The 18,876-nt window shown below is 45.1% G+C and overlaps 1 protein-coding gene across 2 annotated transcripts in view; it reads left to right on the plus strand.

Annotated features, from left to right (window-relative positions):
- HOMER2 (homer scaffold protein 2) overlaps nt 1-18,876 on the plus strand; it is a 60,393-nt gene that overhangs the window by 8,700 nt on the left and 32,817 nt on the right. For both annotated transcript variants that reach the window (XM_071814066.1, XM_065847266.2), the window contains exon 2: nt 17,016-17,172. In XM_071814066.1, the coding sequence (XP_071670167.1) occupies nt 17,016-17,172 (157 nt within the window). The remainder of the gene's footprint in view (nt 1-17,015; nt 17,173-18,876) is intronic.

Raw genomic sequence — 18,876 nt, forward strand, 5'->3', positions numbered from 1 at the left:
AAGTTGCACTCTTCTGCCTGCACATTAAGGGGCCTGTGAGAGCCCTCTGGAGCAGCCAGGTGTTGTTCCCTGTTAGCATTTGCATTATAATAGTCAAGTTCTGCAACTGCATTCTTATCAGGGGGGTTTAGTACCTCAATGCAGCAAGACAGCAAAGGCCTCTTTGGAATATGTCTAAAAATATGTAGCCAGCTTGTACGATATTTTTGCCTAAATCTACTTCTAGTTGTACTGAGGATCCTTCCTCCTGAACTGTGAAATGGTGTGTATGAGTACTTACTGTATAAATACTTGTTTGCCTCTGCTTAATGCTTTGCGGTAGATCCTCATCAGCGACAGAGCACTGTATTTTGGGGAGGGAAATAATGTAAAATTTAAATTGTGCACGGCTCTGAAAGGAAATGTTAATTCTATTAGGTGAAGGTGTGAGCATCTTATTTTCAGTATTCGCTGCTGGTTGTTTGAGCCCCGGAGGAAGGACAGGTAGCGTACCCAGAGCTGGGAGCATTCAGCAAGGCTTTTCCTTTTGAAAACATACGTCAACATGGACACTGTCTCTCCTCATTAATTGCGTTGCAGGGACTGACTCAAGTTCTTAGCTTTTGGTGAGTTGCTCTGTAATCCATAACAGCAACACTCTGCCGTTGCCTTTGTTTCAGTCCCCGGTTTTATCGGGCTTTTGTATTCCAGCTTCCCGCTATAAATCTGTTGCGCACATCTCAAATGTCTCCCTGCAGTTGTTTAAATGGGAACATGTGATCTGTTTTGTGATGTTGAAAACTGTCAGTGAGAGCATTTGAAAAGAAAATGGGAGAAATGCTCTGAGAGGAGATGTGCAAAGTATCGGTGACCAGCACTCGAGGCTGTGCGGGAAACGTGGGGAGACTGACATCTTCTTGTTATTTATTTCAGAGATGGCGATGTCTAAGGATTAGGTGGGAGCTCTGTTCTGGTAGGTAGCTCAGACACCAGCACAACGATGGTGACAGCATCGTTGTCCCCTTGACTCTGCCTTGTTCTGCCCATCTCTAACCAGCAAGTCCCTGTGCACTGCCCTTCCAGGTAAAGCCCCCACCTCTTGCACCTTCACGGAGTCCAAACCCATGGTAGCTCCAAAGCCAAAATGCTCCTCCTTGACCTGCCAGGAGGTTTCTGCCCAACAGGACAACCCTGAGGTGGCCATGGCCACAATGTACACTCAAGGGCACAAACGGTTGCCCTTGGGTGTACAATGAGGAGATAAAAGCATCTTTGGACTCTGCTTATGTACGTGTATAATCCAATGATTGTCATAATAATCCTCCTCCAGCTGAGACAGGGAGAGATTTATTCTTTTATGAAACAATAAAGGAGATTTAGTTGCCTAAAACTTTACAGCACGCAGGTGAATGAGAGCTGTCTCTCTTCATGGTTGTTTTATTTTGTGTTTGACAGCTGTTTGTCACCTGTGTAGTCCATTACAGGAGATAGCTAATTTTCTGTTGCCTGTTGTTTACAGAGGTTGTCTTTTTAAACTTGTATTTAAGAGATCTTCTAAAAACGCTGATACATAAAAAGGGAGTCTAATTTGGCTTATGGTTCTTTTCAAGACAAATAGAAACTGGCTTGACTGAGAACAGCGATTTGAGACTTCACTACACCCACCCAAATTCAAGGGAATTCTATTAAAAGCCTGAATCTCTAATCTCGGTTGCGATGAAACACAATGGCTGTGGAGCAGGGGTCATGTCCCACGTTGCAGAAAGGGAGCTGATGGTTTGGGAGTTACCTGGGGCTGGGGGGAGGCTGCTTGTCTCCTCGTGGGCAGCTCCACAAGTGTGTGTGAGCCCCTGTTTCCTCCAAGAGCTTTTCATTCTCTGTGTGCCTCTCTCACCTTCGGAGCAGGGGAATGGGTATCTGTGCATAGCTTGAAATTCCACTTTGTCTTTTGAGAGATCTGAAGGACAAAAAATACCTTTGAAGTTTCTGTGTGATCCTCAAAGACATTCCCTGGACAGAAAGTTCTAAGCATCTGGTTTTTGAGACCTTCAAAATCGCATATTGTGGAAGACGCGGCGGGTTTCAAGGACTTAGTTGTACGCAGCCTGATGCTCGCAGCAGTCTCGCTCACCCTGGTTTGTCCCCCCAGACTTCTCCGCAAAGCCTGTGGTTCTGCAGAGGGCTATGGGGAGACATTCCCTCTTCAGCTGGACGGAGCTCCTGGGGTGAGCACCTCTCCCACGGTTGTGTTTACCTCTTCTTCCCCCAACAGGGAAAATCTGTTCTGAATTTTTCAGTCTCGGAGTAGTAATCCTGCATATGTTTTGTTCAGATCTTTGCAAGAATTTTTCTCCATTGAGTTAGAAATTAGCATTTCAAATTCTATGGGGGGAGAAGTTGCCAAAGTTTTTATATTTTAAGCTTGGAGTTTGGAACGGAATCAAAATATCTAATCCACTTCACGTTCCGGGTTTGGTTGTTCTTCCCTGCCTTATGGATTGGCATCCTGGTCCTGAAGGCATTGAACAATGTTGTGCCAGTCCAGAAGGCTTCTCTTGTGAAATATCAAAGCACCATTGCACCGGTTAGCAACACACTTTCAAATAGCTGTTAAATTAGCATAAGTGGCGTGAGGCTGTAATGGAAAGAGTTTATGTTCATCAGCCGCAGCTCCTGGGTCACAGTGTTGGCTGGGGAGGCACATGGAAAAACACAGGGCTAGTCTGGGAGAAACAGGGAACCGAAATGCTCTTTGGCTGCCTTTCAGGGGTAGTAAAGCTTCCTAAGAGACAACCGTGTTTAGGGAGATCTGTAATAGAGGCCTTATGAGTCAAATCGATTTAATTCTTAGGGTGCTAAAGTGTGAACGTGCAAAAACCGTGGTAAGAATTTCTCAGCAGTTGGCACCTTGTCCTCAGTGGCTGAGTGAGTACTTGATCCGTTCTGCATGCTAACACCAGGCACTAATTTTAGATCACAGGGACTACGAAGAGTGCGGTTTCCAGCTCTCCACTTGCTATGATTTTCTTATGGCAAATAGGGGAAACTGGTCCGTAAACTTTTTCTCTCCCAGCAAGGGAGGCATCTGCCTCCACTAGCAAGGAATATCCTACCATTAGCACGTAACACAATACATAGTTTTTAATCCTATTTTAAAACAAGTACACGTTCAGAATTTTGTTCTGAAAATGAGGCAAAAAATTGAGTTGTGTAATATGGCTTATTATTCTAGCATAAAAGTCCATCTAGAATTTATTGAGCTGATTTTGCTCACGTATCTTTGGTATAAAGAAGCACTAACTTAGAACAGAAGAGGATCAGGTCTCCTGCACGTACTCTACCATTGTTTTGAAGGGTGAATTCACTGCTGTGTAAATCTCATAAAAGGTTCAAAGCTCCACAGCAAAAGTATTAGTGAAGTATTAGTAAAGGACGCAGCCATAAGCAGGTTTTGTCATCTGGGATGCGTGTCAGCCTGGCGTATTATCCATCGAGTGCTTTGTTTGCATTTGGTAAATACGATGAGCTACTGGCTTCGTGCTGAAGTAGAACCTGGCAATGGCTCATCCAGTGAGCGGGACAAGCCGCTCGTCGCCATCCTGTTTGCTTTGTTTCGCAGGATTGCTGGGGCATGGTACTGTCTGTCCCAGTCCATTCCTCTTTTGGGAGCAGTCGTGGGGACAGGTAAATGCATGTAATCACAGAATCGACTGGGTTGGAAAAGACCTCAGAGATCATCGAGTCCAACCCTTGGTCCAACTCTAGTCCGTTTACTAGATCATGGCACTAAGTGCCATGTCCAGTCTCAGTTTAAAAACCTCCAGGGACGGCGAGTCCAGCACCTCCCTGGGCAGCCATTCCAATGCTGACAACTCTCTCTGCACAGAATTGCTTTCTAATCTCCAGCCTAAATTTCCCCTGGCAGAGTTGAAGCCCATGCCCCCTTGTCCTATTGCTGACTGCCTGGGAGAAGAGCCCAATCCCCACCTGGCTAGAACTGCCCTTCAGGTCGTTCTAGAGAGTGCTGAGCTCACCTCTAAGCCTTGTATAGTTCTGCTCCAGAGACCCTCCTGTGCATGGTTTGGACCATCCTCTGCTGCATTGGCTTAGGCCAGGGCTGGGTATGTGGCCACCTTAAAAATAGGGCAATAACTCAATGTGTTTTCGATTAGAGGGCAGAGAAGGTATCAGTGCTGGCAACTCACAGGGCAGCTGGCATATCAAGCAGCACATAGTGGCAACCAAATCAGGGCAACACAGAACAGCGAAAACGCGGCATGTTATCCCCTGGCTATGGCGGCACGGCTGTGCTCCAGCTGAGGACCAGGACACAGCCGCTTTTATCAATAACTGCGATACCCGCAGGCCCTCGAGCCTGCACCGAATGGGAATCCTGGGAGAGAGCCCAGCCCCGCCGTGCCGCCCTGTCCGATCCCATCACTTTAATCCCAGTTCATGGAAAAACTATTTTAGATCATCTCCTCACTTTAAACATTTTGGTAAGTGTTAATATACTTTCAGCGCAGTGGAAATAATCACCATATGGCTGTAAGATTTGCCATCTGTCCAGAGATGCTGAAATACAATTAGTCCGTGTAGTCCATTTATCAATCTATAAGTGACAATATTCACAGTCCTGGCAACTTTGGCTGCTGACAGAATCAGCACTTGTGTAGGCCTACCTGTCTGGCCTTATTACAATCAATATACAAATGAGATGGAAAAAATCACGTTGTTCAGCTGTGTCCTTCACTCTTGACAGAAACCAAAAAAAAAGTCCATATTGGTGTAGATGAGACTGAGGAAATGTTATGCCTTAATTTTTGTAGCACTAATTGGATTTTTATGTCTAGTAGACCTTAGTTTTGTAAGGCAAAGCCAGATTTACTTGCAGTCTTTCAATCAAGAGATACCAGCAGGACAGAGGGGAAAAATTCATTATTATTATTATTAAATCCTCTCCTGTTATATTAATTTCCAAGGCACAAAGAGCTAAATGTTAGAAGCGTGAGAAATGTGATCTTTAGCATCATACGGGTAAGATTCTTCCAAGGTTTCTTGCTTGACTTCAGCAAAGTGAGAAGGTGGCTTTTCAGCAGAGTGAATAATTTTTTGAAATGAAGTCAAGGGCTTTTTATTTTAAAATTCCTAGTGATCTGACACCATAAGGGCTCTGACTCTTGGCCGCTCCTGCAGATCCAGCCCTTGGCAGGTGTCCTGGTGTGGCTGATCAGGACTGTCAGCCTCCTTAAAGCTCGGGTTAGATTTGTAATGGCTAATACATACCCAGAAAATAACCCGAACTTTTAATGTGGTTTTACGTATTACGCAGGAAGTATCTTGGGTAATAACTTTATAATAAGAATGTGTGCTATGTTTTGTTTATTGCACACATTTTCAGCCAACCCACACTAATTTTTGAGTCTCTGCTGACATTAATGTAATTATTTTTTTGCATCGTTTGCGTTATAGCCTGTAGTTATGGAACCTGCATCACATGAAGAATGCTGGTACTTGAAATTCAATCCTCCCATAGCCCACAGCTTGTCTTAGCCGTACCTCGCAGAACTCACAGGGTGGAGGCATCGACGTGCAGGAATCAGCAGTGTCGAGGGAGCGGGACTGTGGGGTCAGAACTAGGTGCCTGTTGAGGTTCAGGAACTTCTGGGAGAAGTTTCTCCTAGTATTACCTCCAAATGTGTGCGCTTTGCTTTACTGCGGAGTTAGCAGGTTGTAGAGGTTTAGTTCTGTGGTTTTACTGTTGTGTTTTTTGTATTTTTTGTGGTGAGGGAAGTAGTGGGTCTTTTGTTTTGTAGACTGCTTCTCATTGATGGCCTGTTGGTTAAGTTTTTCAGATTTAGTAGTTTCTCCCTCTCTGAAGCTCAGGAGATTACCAGCGGATCTTCACTTTTGTGCCGGAGTTGCCGACAGCTTTTTATACCAACAAATAAATGTCCATATCTGAGATCTGTACTGTAAACCTGATAGCAACAGATGGTGTTACATTTTTAAAGAATAAAGTGAATAACATTAGCTTCTAAATGTTTGAAATCTCCTTTGCATTTTTAACTTGAAGCAGAAGAAATGTGTCATTCAGCGATCATACTGGCTGCTAGTAAAATACATTAAAGAACCACGTCCCCGAGTTCCTTAGAGAGGTGCTGCCTGTGTGCTCGCAGCAACCAAAATACTCTGCTTGTTGATTCTATTCTATATAATTGCCAGAAAATGGAAATCTGCTTTCTTCCAGATAGTCTAATTTAAACTGGACTGAGTGGGGAATGGCGCTGGCTTTAGATGTGCTTGTTGGTGTCCCACACCTCGCCTTTCCCGACCATGGCTGCGAGCACAGGGGCTGTGCTTGCATTGGGACCTCTCTTTGCTGTTTTTAATGGTGTTCTTGACTACATTTGATGATTTTTCTCTTCTAGATGGTTTGCTGGCTAGCTGTTTGAACATAGCAGTGCTGTTTGCCAGCCCCGTGCTGTTCTCAGCAACAGGCAAGTTGATACATGTACCAAAACCCCAGTGTAGGCATTGGTTTACATCTTTCAAATCTCATACATAGTAAATCTCTTATTCTTTATTCACATTGAATTTTTCCATGCTTAATTTTCAATGAAGTCGTGCATCCTCGTATTAAGCCATCTGTCGGCACCCTTTTTCTCGCTGTCTAATAAAGCTCTTGGACCCGAGTGTTCTATTAACCAGGTGCTCTGGCAGCGGCAGTGGTCACAGTGTGTACTGGCACAGGGTGTGCGCTGCCGGCACGTGGTGCCGGCCACCGGGACGAGAAAAGCCCTATCGCTTCCCTCTGACGTTACGGCTGGTAGAATTCCTTATTTGATCCTTTAGGCAGTAGATCAAAAAGAGTTATACAACTTGTTCTTTAAACTGAACTGATTGCCTTTTTTTTTTGTTGTGGTTGTTTTTTTTCCCCTAGTGTAAGTGAAAGAAAAGCCTCAGGGGAGAGCATTTGAATAGGGTGTGGGAAAGCATATCGATAATTACATGCATGGATTAGTGCACAAAAGTAACTCCCCTCCGAGGATCTGCTTACTTCTGTGGCGTTTGAAATAATGGAGCGTTTAATCATATTATTTTGCAATAGCGAGGCTTTGATTATGCGACTGATTAAAATCAACATTTCAGATTTCTTTGTGCAAAGATGACCTCATCTGCCATGCAAATTCTTATAGGATGGGAGAAGAAAAAGTCCTAAACATGAAGATGCTGCCCTGGTGGTGTTGGTGGGTTTTGCACACACAAACACACACATGGTCTTTCACTTCAATCCTAGGTTTGTATGTACAATGTATTTTGATCATATATTCTGTGACATTTAATGTCTTCATTTTTTAAATGAACACCAAGTATCCCCGGCCTTGTGCCACACGGAAGACATAGTGCAAACGATTAATAAAGGACTCCGCTAGCGTGCTAAAGGATTTTCTCATTGGTTTACAAATGGAAAATTAATTACTCTCTTTCTCCAACATTGTGTTGCATTATTTTCTACTCCCGGATTGTTTCTCACCAATGCTAGTGTTCGATGCATGTGGCACCTGACACGGGGTGCGAAGGTACCCGATGCTCCACAGGAGTGACTGGGGCTGCTGGCACCTCATGTCAAGGTCAAGGCCAGTGCTGGGCTCCTGGGGAGCACTTGTGGGGCAGGCGAGGGCCCTGGGGAGCACTGCTGCCTGGGTCTGGATAGTGCTGGAGGAACTAGTTCAGATCTGCACGCTGGCTCCTTGTTTCTCCGTAGTAAAACAAACCAACCAGCCCCCGTGGTGTTTTACCTGTGAATGAGAAAATTCACAGTGGCACGGAGCTGTGGTTTTGTTTGGGTTTGGTTGGGCTGCTCCAGCAGCAGGGAGGCTGAGGGAGCTGGGGCTCTTGAGCCTGGAGAAGAGGAGACTGAGGGGTGACCTCATTCATGTTTACAGATATCTAAAGGGGGAGTGTCAGGAGGATGGAGCCAGGCTCTTCTCAGTGACAACCAATGGTAGGACAAGGGGCAATGGGTTCAAACTGGAACACAGGAGGTTCCACTTAAATTTGAGAAGAAATTTGTTTGTGGTGAGGGTGGCAGAGCCTGGCCCAGGCTTCCCAGGGAGGTTCTGGAGTCTCCTTCTCTGCAGACATTCAAACCCGCCTGGACCCCTTCCTGTGGAACCTCAGCTGGGTGTTCCTGCTCCATGGGGGGATTGCACTGGGTGAGCTTTCCAGGTCCCTTCCAACCCGTGACACTCTGGGATTCTGTGCCCCATGCAGGGAGCTCAGTGGGGTTCCCCTGGGCCGACTCAGCCCCAGCACCCCCTGTAACGAGCTCCTCAGGGCTCTGTCCTGCTCGAGCCTCCTTGCACTGCGGGGGGCTCACCGAGAGCTCCCCAGAGCAGGCCCCAACACCTAAAACGCGAGGCTGGTGTGTGCCAGCGCCTCATCCTTCCTGACATGGGCTGCAGGGGGGCATTTTGGGGCATGTCCTCGGGTCTGGGAGCACAGGGAACTGTCACAAACCTGGGGGTGCCTGCGTGGGGGCTGCGGGTGAGGTGTGCGGCGAGGGGTGCTCTCCCTCCCCTACAGACCCGCGCTTGTGCTCTGAGATTTACACTCTCAATTTACAATGGCAATCTCTCGCTGAAATATTACAAGGCAGACGTTGTGCCACAGAGGAGGCTGTGCTGAAAGCATTAACCCTACTGGAGCTGGGGCGAACCCAGACAATGTGATTTTTTACCAGTCCAGAGAAACAGGAAAGCTTTGGGGGTCTGTTAATGTGCTGATGCAGCCTCATTTGTCAGCAAAGGTAAAGGAGATGCTGGGGATAAACAAAGTACTGGTGGTTTTTGGTGTAATAGAGTTTGAATTGATCCCTATGCAAATGGTGTGTGAGCATTAGCAGGGTGCAAATTTATCGATTCTCTTTCAATGTCTTCTCAGGAAAAATCCCTGAAGTAATCAGAGCAACACAATCAGTTTCACGCACTCATGCCTCAACTATTTTATTTTTTTCCTAATAAATAACCTCACCTGTAGACAATTAGTTCAGGGTCCTCTCAGTTCCTGTCACTTGTTTGAGTACCCATGTGTATTCACAGTGTCTTGAAAGATTAATGGCCACCTGGAGGTAGCCCAAAAATAAAGTGTGAGCTTTTTCACTGCCGAAGTTAAGCCTTTTAATTTGTATATTAACTTCATAAAGGCATAATGGTATTGTGAGACCTCACAGATGTTACAATGATTTTCTTACCGAGAGCTTTTGTCCTGAAGATTTATTCTTTTGGACTTACTCAGCCACAAATCAAAGATGACTTTAATTAAAATCTGTGCTTTTAACAAAAAATTCCTTTTTAGCTAGGTTTGGTTTTTGGGTTGGGTTTTTTTTTTTGGTCTAAGTAAGTGGAACTATTATGTTTCCTACAAATGCAGGAAGCACTTTTGCTAATTACATTTTGTCTGTTGAAATGATAATGCCTGTAAAAGAAGTAACCTAAAAAAATGTAGTTTTTTGCATGAATTTCATGTATTTCTGCAGGTGAGCACGGAGTGGGTACCAGAGAATCAGGACTGTGGTTATTTGCATGAGTTGCACGACCTTGCCCTCGATCAGCCAGTTTCAGCACTTCTTTTCAACCTCATCTGCCTACAAAATAGGAATTTCGGCAACTGGAAGACTCAAAGGACTTTGAGTAAATTGTATTTTTAAAATAACTGGGGCTGACGTGCTGTCCCACCTGCCTCCACGTCACATAGGAGCCATAAAACCACTGATAGCTTCTCTCTGGTCTGGAAATCCTGATAGTTTTTACAATAGACTCTTTTGTTGAGTGGTGAATATTCAGCCGCTGATTTAACCTTTAAATTCATGTAATCAAGAATTTCCCGGTGTGGAAGATCTGGTATAAAACTGCCCTGCAACAATAGCCATAACAAAACTACAGAGAGGAAATGAAGCGATTTAATGTTATTCCCAGGTTTGCTACTGGCTCTGTTATCCTGGGATGCCATCTCACTCTCGATGGCTGTTTCCTCAGGTGTAAAATGGACCCATTACCCACCTGCTTGCTTCACGCTGTGGGTTTTGCACCCTTGCAAGTTGAAACAGGCTTTTGCCTTCTGCTGGTTGTGTGCACTGGCAGCCGGCATTCGAACCTGCCTGTCGCAGCTGATGAGATCCGACTGACCCAGTTTAATTAGCATATGCCAATTTGGGCAGGGAGCAAGCTGCCTGCTTTCATAACGCTGGTTTGCCGCTGCCACATCTGTAAAATGTGCAGGGTTAGCGTTCACCCCCCCGCTCCCAGCTCTGCATGTTGCCCATACTGGCTGGGCCCAGCCTGCCGTCCTGGTCCCTGACCAAAGCCACGAGCTGGCCAGTGATGGATTTTGAGGTTACACTGCCTCAGGGAATTGGGATGAGGTGGCTGAATTTGCTTTGATTGTGGCAAATGTAAGGGGGATGCGCTTGTCTTGACTGGAGTGTGTGCAGTGAGGCAAGGAGGGGTCCCCGACTTCATCCTCAGTCATCACAAAGAAACTGTTAATTCATGTGTTTTTCTGCTTCCTGAAAATATTTGATCCAAGGTGGCATGAGCCTTCAATACATAGAGTTAACAGGCTGGAGGATAGTGGACTCCCTTTTGCTTTGAGCGAAGATTAATTTTGTGTATACACTGCAACTAGTGTGCTAATTACCATGAGCTATAACTTCTCTCCGTGAGCTGTAACTTCTCCCCATGGCAGTTACGTCCTTCATCAGAAGTCTTCCTTTACTTGGATTTTGGTGTTTTGGGGGAAGGGATTGATTGGTTTTTTAGAGTTTGAGGTGTGCATGTATGAGTGAGTAGTGTTACGGGTAGATGAAACAGTATTTTCATGTGTAAGTTTTAGGTATCATTATTTTCCTGGTCTTTCATCGAGACGAGGATCTCAGATAGGAGAAAAATCTCCATCTGTGAACTCAGGAGCCATCATGTAACAGCAAAGCCTAGGAAGGCAAGGCGGCAGCAGCCTGGTGGGGCAGCTGTGCACCCCGAGGCTTGGGGACCCTGGTGCCAGCACTGCTGCTGGCTGAAGGGGGACACTTGGTGACTTCTGGGGTCGTGGAGGAGCAGCAGAAGCGCTGGCCACCATCCAGGGGCAGGATGTATTCATTCGGTGTTTGCGGGGACTGAAGGCAAGTGTTTGCCTCACCGGTGTGCTTCTAGCCTTTGGAGCTGTGCGTGCATTTTGGAGAAGTCGGAGGCACAGGGAGCGCTCGGTGGCTTTGGGAGCTGATGTGGCTACTGTGCCACTTGTGTACAGGAGGAGAGGGTGGCTGTTGGGGCTGGGGGAGAGCTGGGAGCTGTGCCTGCACAGCCGGCCGTGCTGGGAGCCGTGGTCTGGGAACAGCACTCTGCTCTTCAGCAACATCGCTTATTTTCAAATTATCCTAAGTTCAAGTGGGACTCCAAATTACATTATATAGAAAGATATACATAAATGATTAGTTCTTTTTATTGAACTTTCAGGCAGTAGTAGCGATGCTCAATACAAATAACTATTGACACCAAGTTTATCATGTTGCATTTAGCGAATACATTTTTTTGCATCATGACCACTGATGGGTATGTCACAATGCAGGATTTTGCATTTGTATCTACTCTTCTTCTTTCTTGAAAGATCCTCATTATCTGCTACTTGTTAGAGCAAATCTCTGCAGATCTGCTGGCACTGTCAGGCAGTATAAAGCTCAGTGTGTGCATGACACCACGTTCCAGAAACTACACTGACGTGCTGTCTGCAGGCGTGTGCACCCTCCACCAAATGGCAGCTATTTGAGGACGTATTCTTTTAAAAATTGTGTTTATTCCAGTTGGTAAATTAGACAGCTAGTGCAAAGCTGTTCTAGTGTTACTATGGGGAGAGCACAAATAATCCTGGCTTGTAAACTAGGAACCCTCTTCACGGAGAATTTTATGTGATCTGTTAATAAAAGTTTCAGCAAAGTGTGCAAATGTGGTTCTGCCTCCAGTGGAGTAACAGAGCTCCTGTCACAAATATGTTTGATGTTCCAGATCCTATGACAGGTAAAGGAGCTGCTCTGTTGGGCTCTGTTAGGCCTTGTCGGGCTCTGTCAGGCCTTGTCAAGCTCTTTCGGACTCTGTTGGGCTCTGTCAAGCCTTGTTGGGCTCTGTCAGGCCTTGTCAAGCTCTTTCGGACTCTGTTGGGCTCTTTCGGACTCTGTTGGGCTCTGTCAGGCCTTGTTGGGCTCTGTCAGGCCTTGTTGGGCTCTGTCAGGCCTTGTCAAGCTCTTCCGGACTCTGTTGGGCTCTTCCGGACTCTGTTGGGCCTTGTCAAGCTTTGTTGGGCTCTGTCAGGCCTTGTCAAGCTCGGTCAAGCCTTGTCGGGCTCTGTCAAGCCTTGTTGGGCTCTGTCAGGCCTTGTCAAGCTCTTTCGGACTCTGTTGGCCTCTTTTGGACTCTGTCGGACCTTGTCAAGCTCTGGTGGGCTCTGTCAGGCTCTTTAGGGCTCCATCATGTTCTGTCGGGCTCTGTGGAGCTCTGTTGGGCTTGTTCTATGTACTATGTACTGCTCGGTCAGTGCTGCGTCCACCTGATGCACCCTGGACACTTTGCACATTTAAAAGAACGTGGGTGCTGATCCTGCAGGTACCCACACGAGTCAGCATTGTGTTTATTACCAAAAGGATTGCTCGAGTACAGAAGCGCTCCCACCATCGGTGCCCGGTTTGGAGCCGGCTCCACGCGTGGCTGTGGTCCGGGCTCTCCCATCCCACCATCCCACAGCCCTCACGGTGCTGGCTGCCACTCAGCTCAGAGTCTTCACAGCTCAAGAGATTGAAATCACTGGTTGTGCTCATGATTCAAACGATAAACAAGGAACTGTGAATTAAATAATTTGAACTTTTCCTAAGTGAGAGATCATTCCCGTTGATTAGCAAGAGTAATAGGAAACACATGGCTTGCAGCTATTCACACACTTGTAAGATTTGGCATGGTTATATATTAACCAGAAAGTGATAGTGTATCTCACACAGCTGTGGATGCGGTTAATTAGCTCCGGAGTCTTAGTTTTTGCTTTCTAAATTCTTCAGAAAAGGTTAATGACATATTTCTACATTAATGGAGAATGATTGCTTTTTACTTGAGATTTGTCTCACATGACACAAGGATGGAAATGAAAAGTCAGCTAAAATGAGTAAAACCGTGACTTGAAAATTGCAATCATATTTATAAATCATGCTGGCCATGTTTAATAATTAAAAAAAAAAGCTTATCAAAGTGCGTTTTCTGTCTTAATCAGTATTATTAAACAAACAACTATTAGCTATAATTTAAGTCTCCATTTGCTACATTTCAAACAGCTTTACTCTAAACAGTGGATGTTACTGTCAAATTGATTTTTAAATGGATTTTTTTTTTTAAGAGTATTTAATCAATCATTAACAACTTTGGTTAAAATTCATGAGCTTTTAAACACTCATAAATTCTCTTTGTCTTGTGATTTAGGAGGCCGTAGCCTGGCTGGCTGCTCCCTGTCCCCCCAGGCACACTGGCATTCAGCATGGGATGGACTGTGGGAATTTCAAGTCAGCATTGCTGTTTTAAGCCTAAAACTTGATAAATACCTGTTAAAATATGAAAGAAAAATGAAAATTAAAGACAACCTGGTAAATGAGGTTCTTAAAATGCTTTTTTTAATGTCAAAAGTGGCAAGGGAGTAACACAGAATAATCCTTCTCGATTTGGAGCTCTGTAAGGCTGTGGTAAAGTGTTGTAAAAGCGTCTAATCTGGCATTTTATTTGAAAACTGAGTGCCACAGTTTTGTAGCTGCCTGTGTGTGCTTCACTGCTCAAAGGAGTGTGGGTATTTCCCCCCCTGTGCAAATCCTTACAGGAGGTTGTGTCCTGGGGACAGTTTCTCTGCTCCAGGGGGTCAAAAATCTTTGTTTGCACCCAGGAAGACAAAATGAATTTTAAAATTTTTTAAATAATTATAACCATTAGAAGCATCCCTTTACTTCTTATTAAAAGCCCCACATGAATGGATAGATAGGTGGCTATCTCAAGCCCTGAGCTTCATTATACATTAATTTATCCACCTGGATGTGTGCATACAGATCCTGTAGCTGCTACAAGCCTCCTGAAAAAATGGAGGTACATAGTTTTTCCATTAATTCTATTTTTATTATCCCCAGATTTACTTTCTGTGCTTACTGCTTGTGCTGCAGAGAGGCCAGGCATAGTTTTAACCATGTTTTCTGGAGCTGCTAAAATGCGTTAGCGGAATTAAAGTTGTCTGTGGGACAGATTTGCACAGAGGCAACTTCTGAAAGTTTAGACTGTGATATATAGGTCATATTACCATTAGCAAAACAATTATTAGTAGCATCCACTAAAAATATAGAGCCAAGTAAAAGGCAAAATAAAGTCCAAATTATTCTTCTCTTGGGGAAAGTACGTGTTTTTAGAATAAAAGAGTAAGCAGCTCAGGTGAAACTCCCTTCCCTGCATTCCTTGTTGCGAAGAAACTCCACGAGGGAGCGGAGCATCTCCTGTGTGAGGAAAGGCTGAGGGAGCTGGGGCTCTGGAGCTGGAGAAGAGGAGACTGAGGGGTGACCTCATTCATGTTTACAGATATCTAAAGGGGGAGTGTCAGGAGGATGGAGCCAGGCTCTTCTCGGTGACAACCAATGGTAGGACAAGGGGCAATGGGTTCAAACTGAAACACAAGAGGTTCCACTTAAATTTGAGAAGAAACTTCTTCATGGTGAGGGTGGCAGAGCCTGGCCCAGGCTGCCCAGGGAGGTTGTGGAGTCTCCTTCTCTGCAGACATTCAAACCCGCCTGGACCCCTTCCTGTGGAACCTCAGCTGGGTGTTCCTGCTCCATGGGGGGATTGCACTGGATGAGCTTTCCAGGTCCCTTCAACCCCTGACATTCTGTGATTCTCTGTGATTCTGTGACCTTTCTGGGTGTTAGGCTGCTAATCCTGTGTAATGGATGATGGAAATATTTTTGAAATGTTACCTGTCCCTTCTTTCCTCCCAGCTAAGGATGGGGTAGATTTTTAGCATGTGAAATGAGAGTCAGGTTCAGCGAGTTACTGATAAGGAAGAGCTGTAGCAAATGCTGCTCTGTCACTGCTGTAACATGACATTCTCATTGTAATTTGAGCTTATTTCATGTAAGTATTTTACAGCTGTCCATCTAGAAACCTGCGTGGCAGTCCCTGGAAAATGTAAAACTTTGCATATGTCTCAAAAGCAGAAAACCATTGTTTCATTTTCTCCCTCCTGAGGCCTTGCTGGGCTTTGCAAGCTCACTCCATTTTTCCTGAGCTAATTCTACACTTAAATCCCTTCATCTGTTAGATATCCATAAATTTACGCAACTCTCTTTTAATTTAACTGCAATGGTCAAGATCATGTGTGATGTTTGATACAGTTTCTACACACAGTGCCCAAAGTGTTTATATTCTAAAAATTGCACAGGTGGATATACAAGGAGCTGAAGATTAGAAATCTTAATGAAAGTATAGTTCTAAAACTATGGGACCAAGAAGAATAGAGTTATATATATGCATAGGAAAGAATAGTATGAGAGCACTCTCTGGCCTTTCACCTAAATCTTCATTTGCTTTGTGCAAAATTCAGCCTGGCAGCCTTTTCAGTTTCCACATGGTAAACATTTTTGAGCAATAACTCTATTGTAGTACAGTTGGGTTTGAATCCTGTCATAATCCTGCCAAGTGTAACTTTTCATGATATCATATTTCGTATGTGATAAGAACATATTGAACAGTACATTTAATACAGACCACTATATACTGTAGCTTTTAAGAACTAAAAGCATAAACACATATATAGAAGCACAGTAGAGCTTGGTTTGCAGTTCATTTCCACTTCTAAACTTGAAATAAAGGTATAGTTGGAAGTGAATGTGGTTTTACGGCCTTTATTCTGATCTTCAACCTCGATGATTCGTGTGCGTTATGTTTTGTTCTTTTGGTCCTGCATCTTCTGCGCTTTGTGTGTGATTTGCATTGTCATGTGTTGAAGGTAAAACAAAAACAAATCCCCTCCACTGGGGGAAATTTATGAGTAAAAGCATCCAAGGAGGGCTGGTGTTTAGGAACGGGGTATCCAGGGCAGTACACCACCCACTGATAGCTGATCTGAAGGGCAATATATATATATATATATAAATACAGGGTTTCAGTAGTTTTTCTTTTTCCCCTCACTCTCCGGGATAATTGACTGGCTTTGCATCTGATGAAATTTTCATGCACATCCACAGAACAGTGTGATTCTAAGGAACAGAGATGAATATTTCAGTAATTATACCGTGCCTGTGGATCGCTGGAGTTGTTGGTGCACCCGCAGAGGAACCCCAGCTATAGGTGGTGGTTCACAGGAGTGCACGGCAGAGGAACCCCAGCTATAGGTGGTGGTTCACAGGAGTGCACGGCAGAGGAACCCCAGCTGTAGGTGGTGGTTCACAGGAGTGCACGGCAGAGGAACCCCAGCTATAGGTGGTGGTTCACAGGAGTGCACGGCAGAGGAACCCCAGCTATAGGTGGTGGTTCACAGGAGTGCACGGCAGAGGAACCCCAGCTGTAGGTGGTGGTTCACAGGAGTGCAAGGCAGGAAGAAATCCAGCTGGGGGGCTCGTTGTGGCTTTGGGCAAAATATGTGGATGTAGAAAGAAAGAACATGTGTGAGTGTGCTTTCCTGGAAAGAAATATTTTGAGGAAAGGGTGAGTACCAAGTTAGTATAGCATGGGGACAAAAAAAACGAATGCTTCCTGGGTTATGGCAATAACTTCAGGGTCACGTAGTGATGCTGAGGAGCGGGACCCAAGCCTGGACTGCGGCTCGGCGGGGTCACTGCTCTGCCTTTTCACTTGGGGGACTGCCAGGCACTCTCTGTCTTGTGCTTTCAACACGCCTGGTCACGGCTGGGCTTCTAGGACATTTCATCTTCCGCAGACTCATGCATCCATTTCTCCTGTCCCTCCCTATTCCAGAGAACAGCCCATCTTCACCACCAGAGCCCATGTCTTCCAAATTGACCCCAGCACGAAGAAGAACTGGGTTCCCGCAAGCAAGCAGGCTGTAACTGTTTCCTACTTCTATGACAGCACGAGAAACAGCTATCGGATTATCAGTGTGGATGGAGCCAAGGTAGGAGGCTGATGGTACCCGGCGTGTTTACTGTGCGGAGAGGATCGTGACTGTCAGCCCTGGCTGAAGATTGACTTAGATGGCCTACATTAAACACTTAAGTTCATAAATACTCGCTTTTTTAATATAACCCATTATGGACTCTGGTAGTGATAACTGAAAAAACACAGGGGGCGTCTTGAGAGTGATTTTGCCAAACATAATTGATTTTTATCTCTGCCTAGTTTGACTTGACAGTCTCAATGAGCTTTAAGCGTCCAAATTGAGCCTGTAGCACAGTATCTAAAACCACCACCCGTACTAGATAGATAAGGCTGAGACCTTTTCGGTGGAAAAATATTCTTTTAAAAGGGGATAAGGAGATGGATATGTGCAGACTAGAGCTTCTAATGTAAATGCCAACTGCATATTCACTTTTGCCTGGTTGAACTGTTTACAGGTTAGCACTTAATTTTCTTCAGCGTTTGCACTGGAGTTCATCAGCCTTAGATGACAAATTAGGCACAAAGACTTTCCCCCCTCACTCTTTCTTTCTTACTTTGTTTTCCATTACCATGTAATGTGCTGAATTATTTCCATAAGAATCCTGTTCAGTCAGATTGAACGAGTTGCTCAGACAGGTGTCTTTATTACATACCAGGCTTATCCCTCTGATTAGTCCCTCCCAAGTAACTTGTAAGGTGATTGCTTTTCCCTAGCAGACCCCAGTCGGATGTAGAAGTTAAAGCATTTCACTCATGTACAAAAATCATCAGTCATTTCTGTCAAAGCACAAACCACAGCATAACGAGACAAGTTTACGGCCTGTTTATCTGTGTTCCTGTTTGGATGAGGGTGTTAAATTATCACTGTCCTGGGAGAGGGAGATCACAGAAATCATCCCTTAATAAAGCTTTTCTATCTGTCACGCTTATTTCACATGCTTGTTTTTCCAAACATCTCCTGTGCTATATTTGGTTATATATTGGCTTATAAATCAGCCATACTGCCTGTTTAGATTGATGGTAATGTTTCTTTAACATTGGTACAGCATTAATATATCACCATCATTACAGTGCTTGTGCCAGCGTGTTCATGTCCAGAGATGCCAGCTAACCTCCCGGCTGCCCGGTTTGCAGTCAGCACACACAACCCCTGCAACTTGCCGGGGAAATCTGGGCCCCCCAAATTTTCTTACAGCCCCTGGATGCTCCTGCTCCTGCTCAGGCGAAGCTGGGGCTGACGGTAGTGGGCTGGTGGCTTTACAAACCCCGGCGTGTGCGATTTCCGAGCCAAAACCTGCTGTACTCGCAGCGGTGGGTCGCTTGGTTTGTGGTTGTGCATGCATGCATTAAGACCAATTAATGAAAAGAAAGTAATTACTGTGTGTGGCAGAGGGAAGCTGCAGGGGCAGCGTATGCCCACAGCCAGAGGCTCCTGCCCAGCGCTGCAAAGAAGTGGGAACAAGATGAGCATCCAAACTTTGCTTTGTAATCTGCCCAAAAGACATTTGGAAGGAACCACCCCCCACTTTCAGTGTCTCCCAAAAGACGGTGAGCTTTCTGTGATTAAAATTCTCCCTTGGGGCTTCCCAAGCAAGAATCAATTGCTGACCACATGAATTATTCCTCTTGTATTGAACCTTTGCTGATTAAGGGACAGGTCGAGAAGAGATGCTGCCTTCACTCTCACCTCTGGAGAATCCCCGGTTACCCTCCTGTCTGT

This window comes from Patagioenas fasciata, chromosome 12 (genome assembly GCF_037038585.1).
Source record: "Patagioenas fasciata isolate bPatFas1 chromosome 12, bPatFas1.hap1, whole genome shotgun sequence".
In the NCBI taxonomy this organism is placed as follows: domain Eukaryota; kingdom Metazoa; phylum Chordata; class Aves; order Columbiformes; family Columbidae; genus Patagioenas; species Patagioenas fasciata.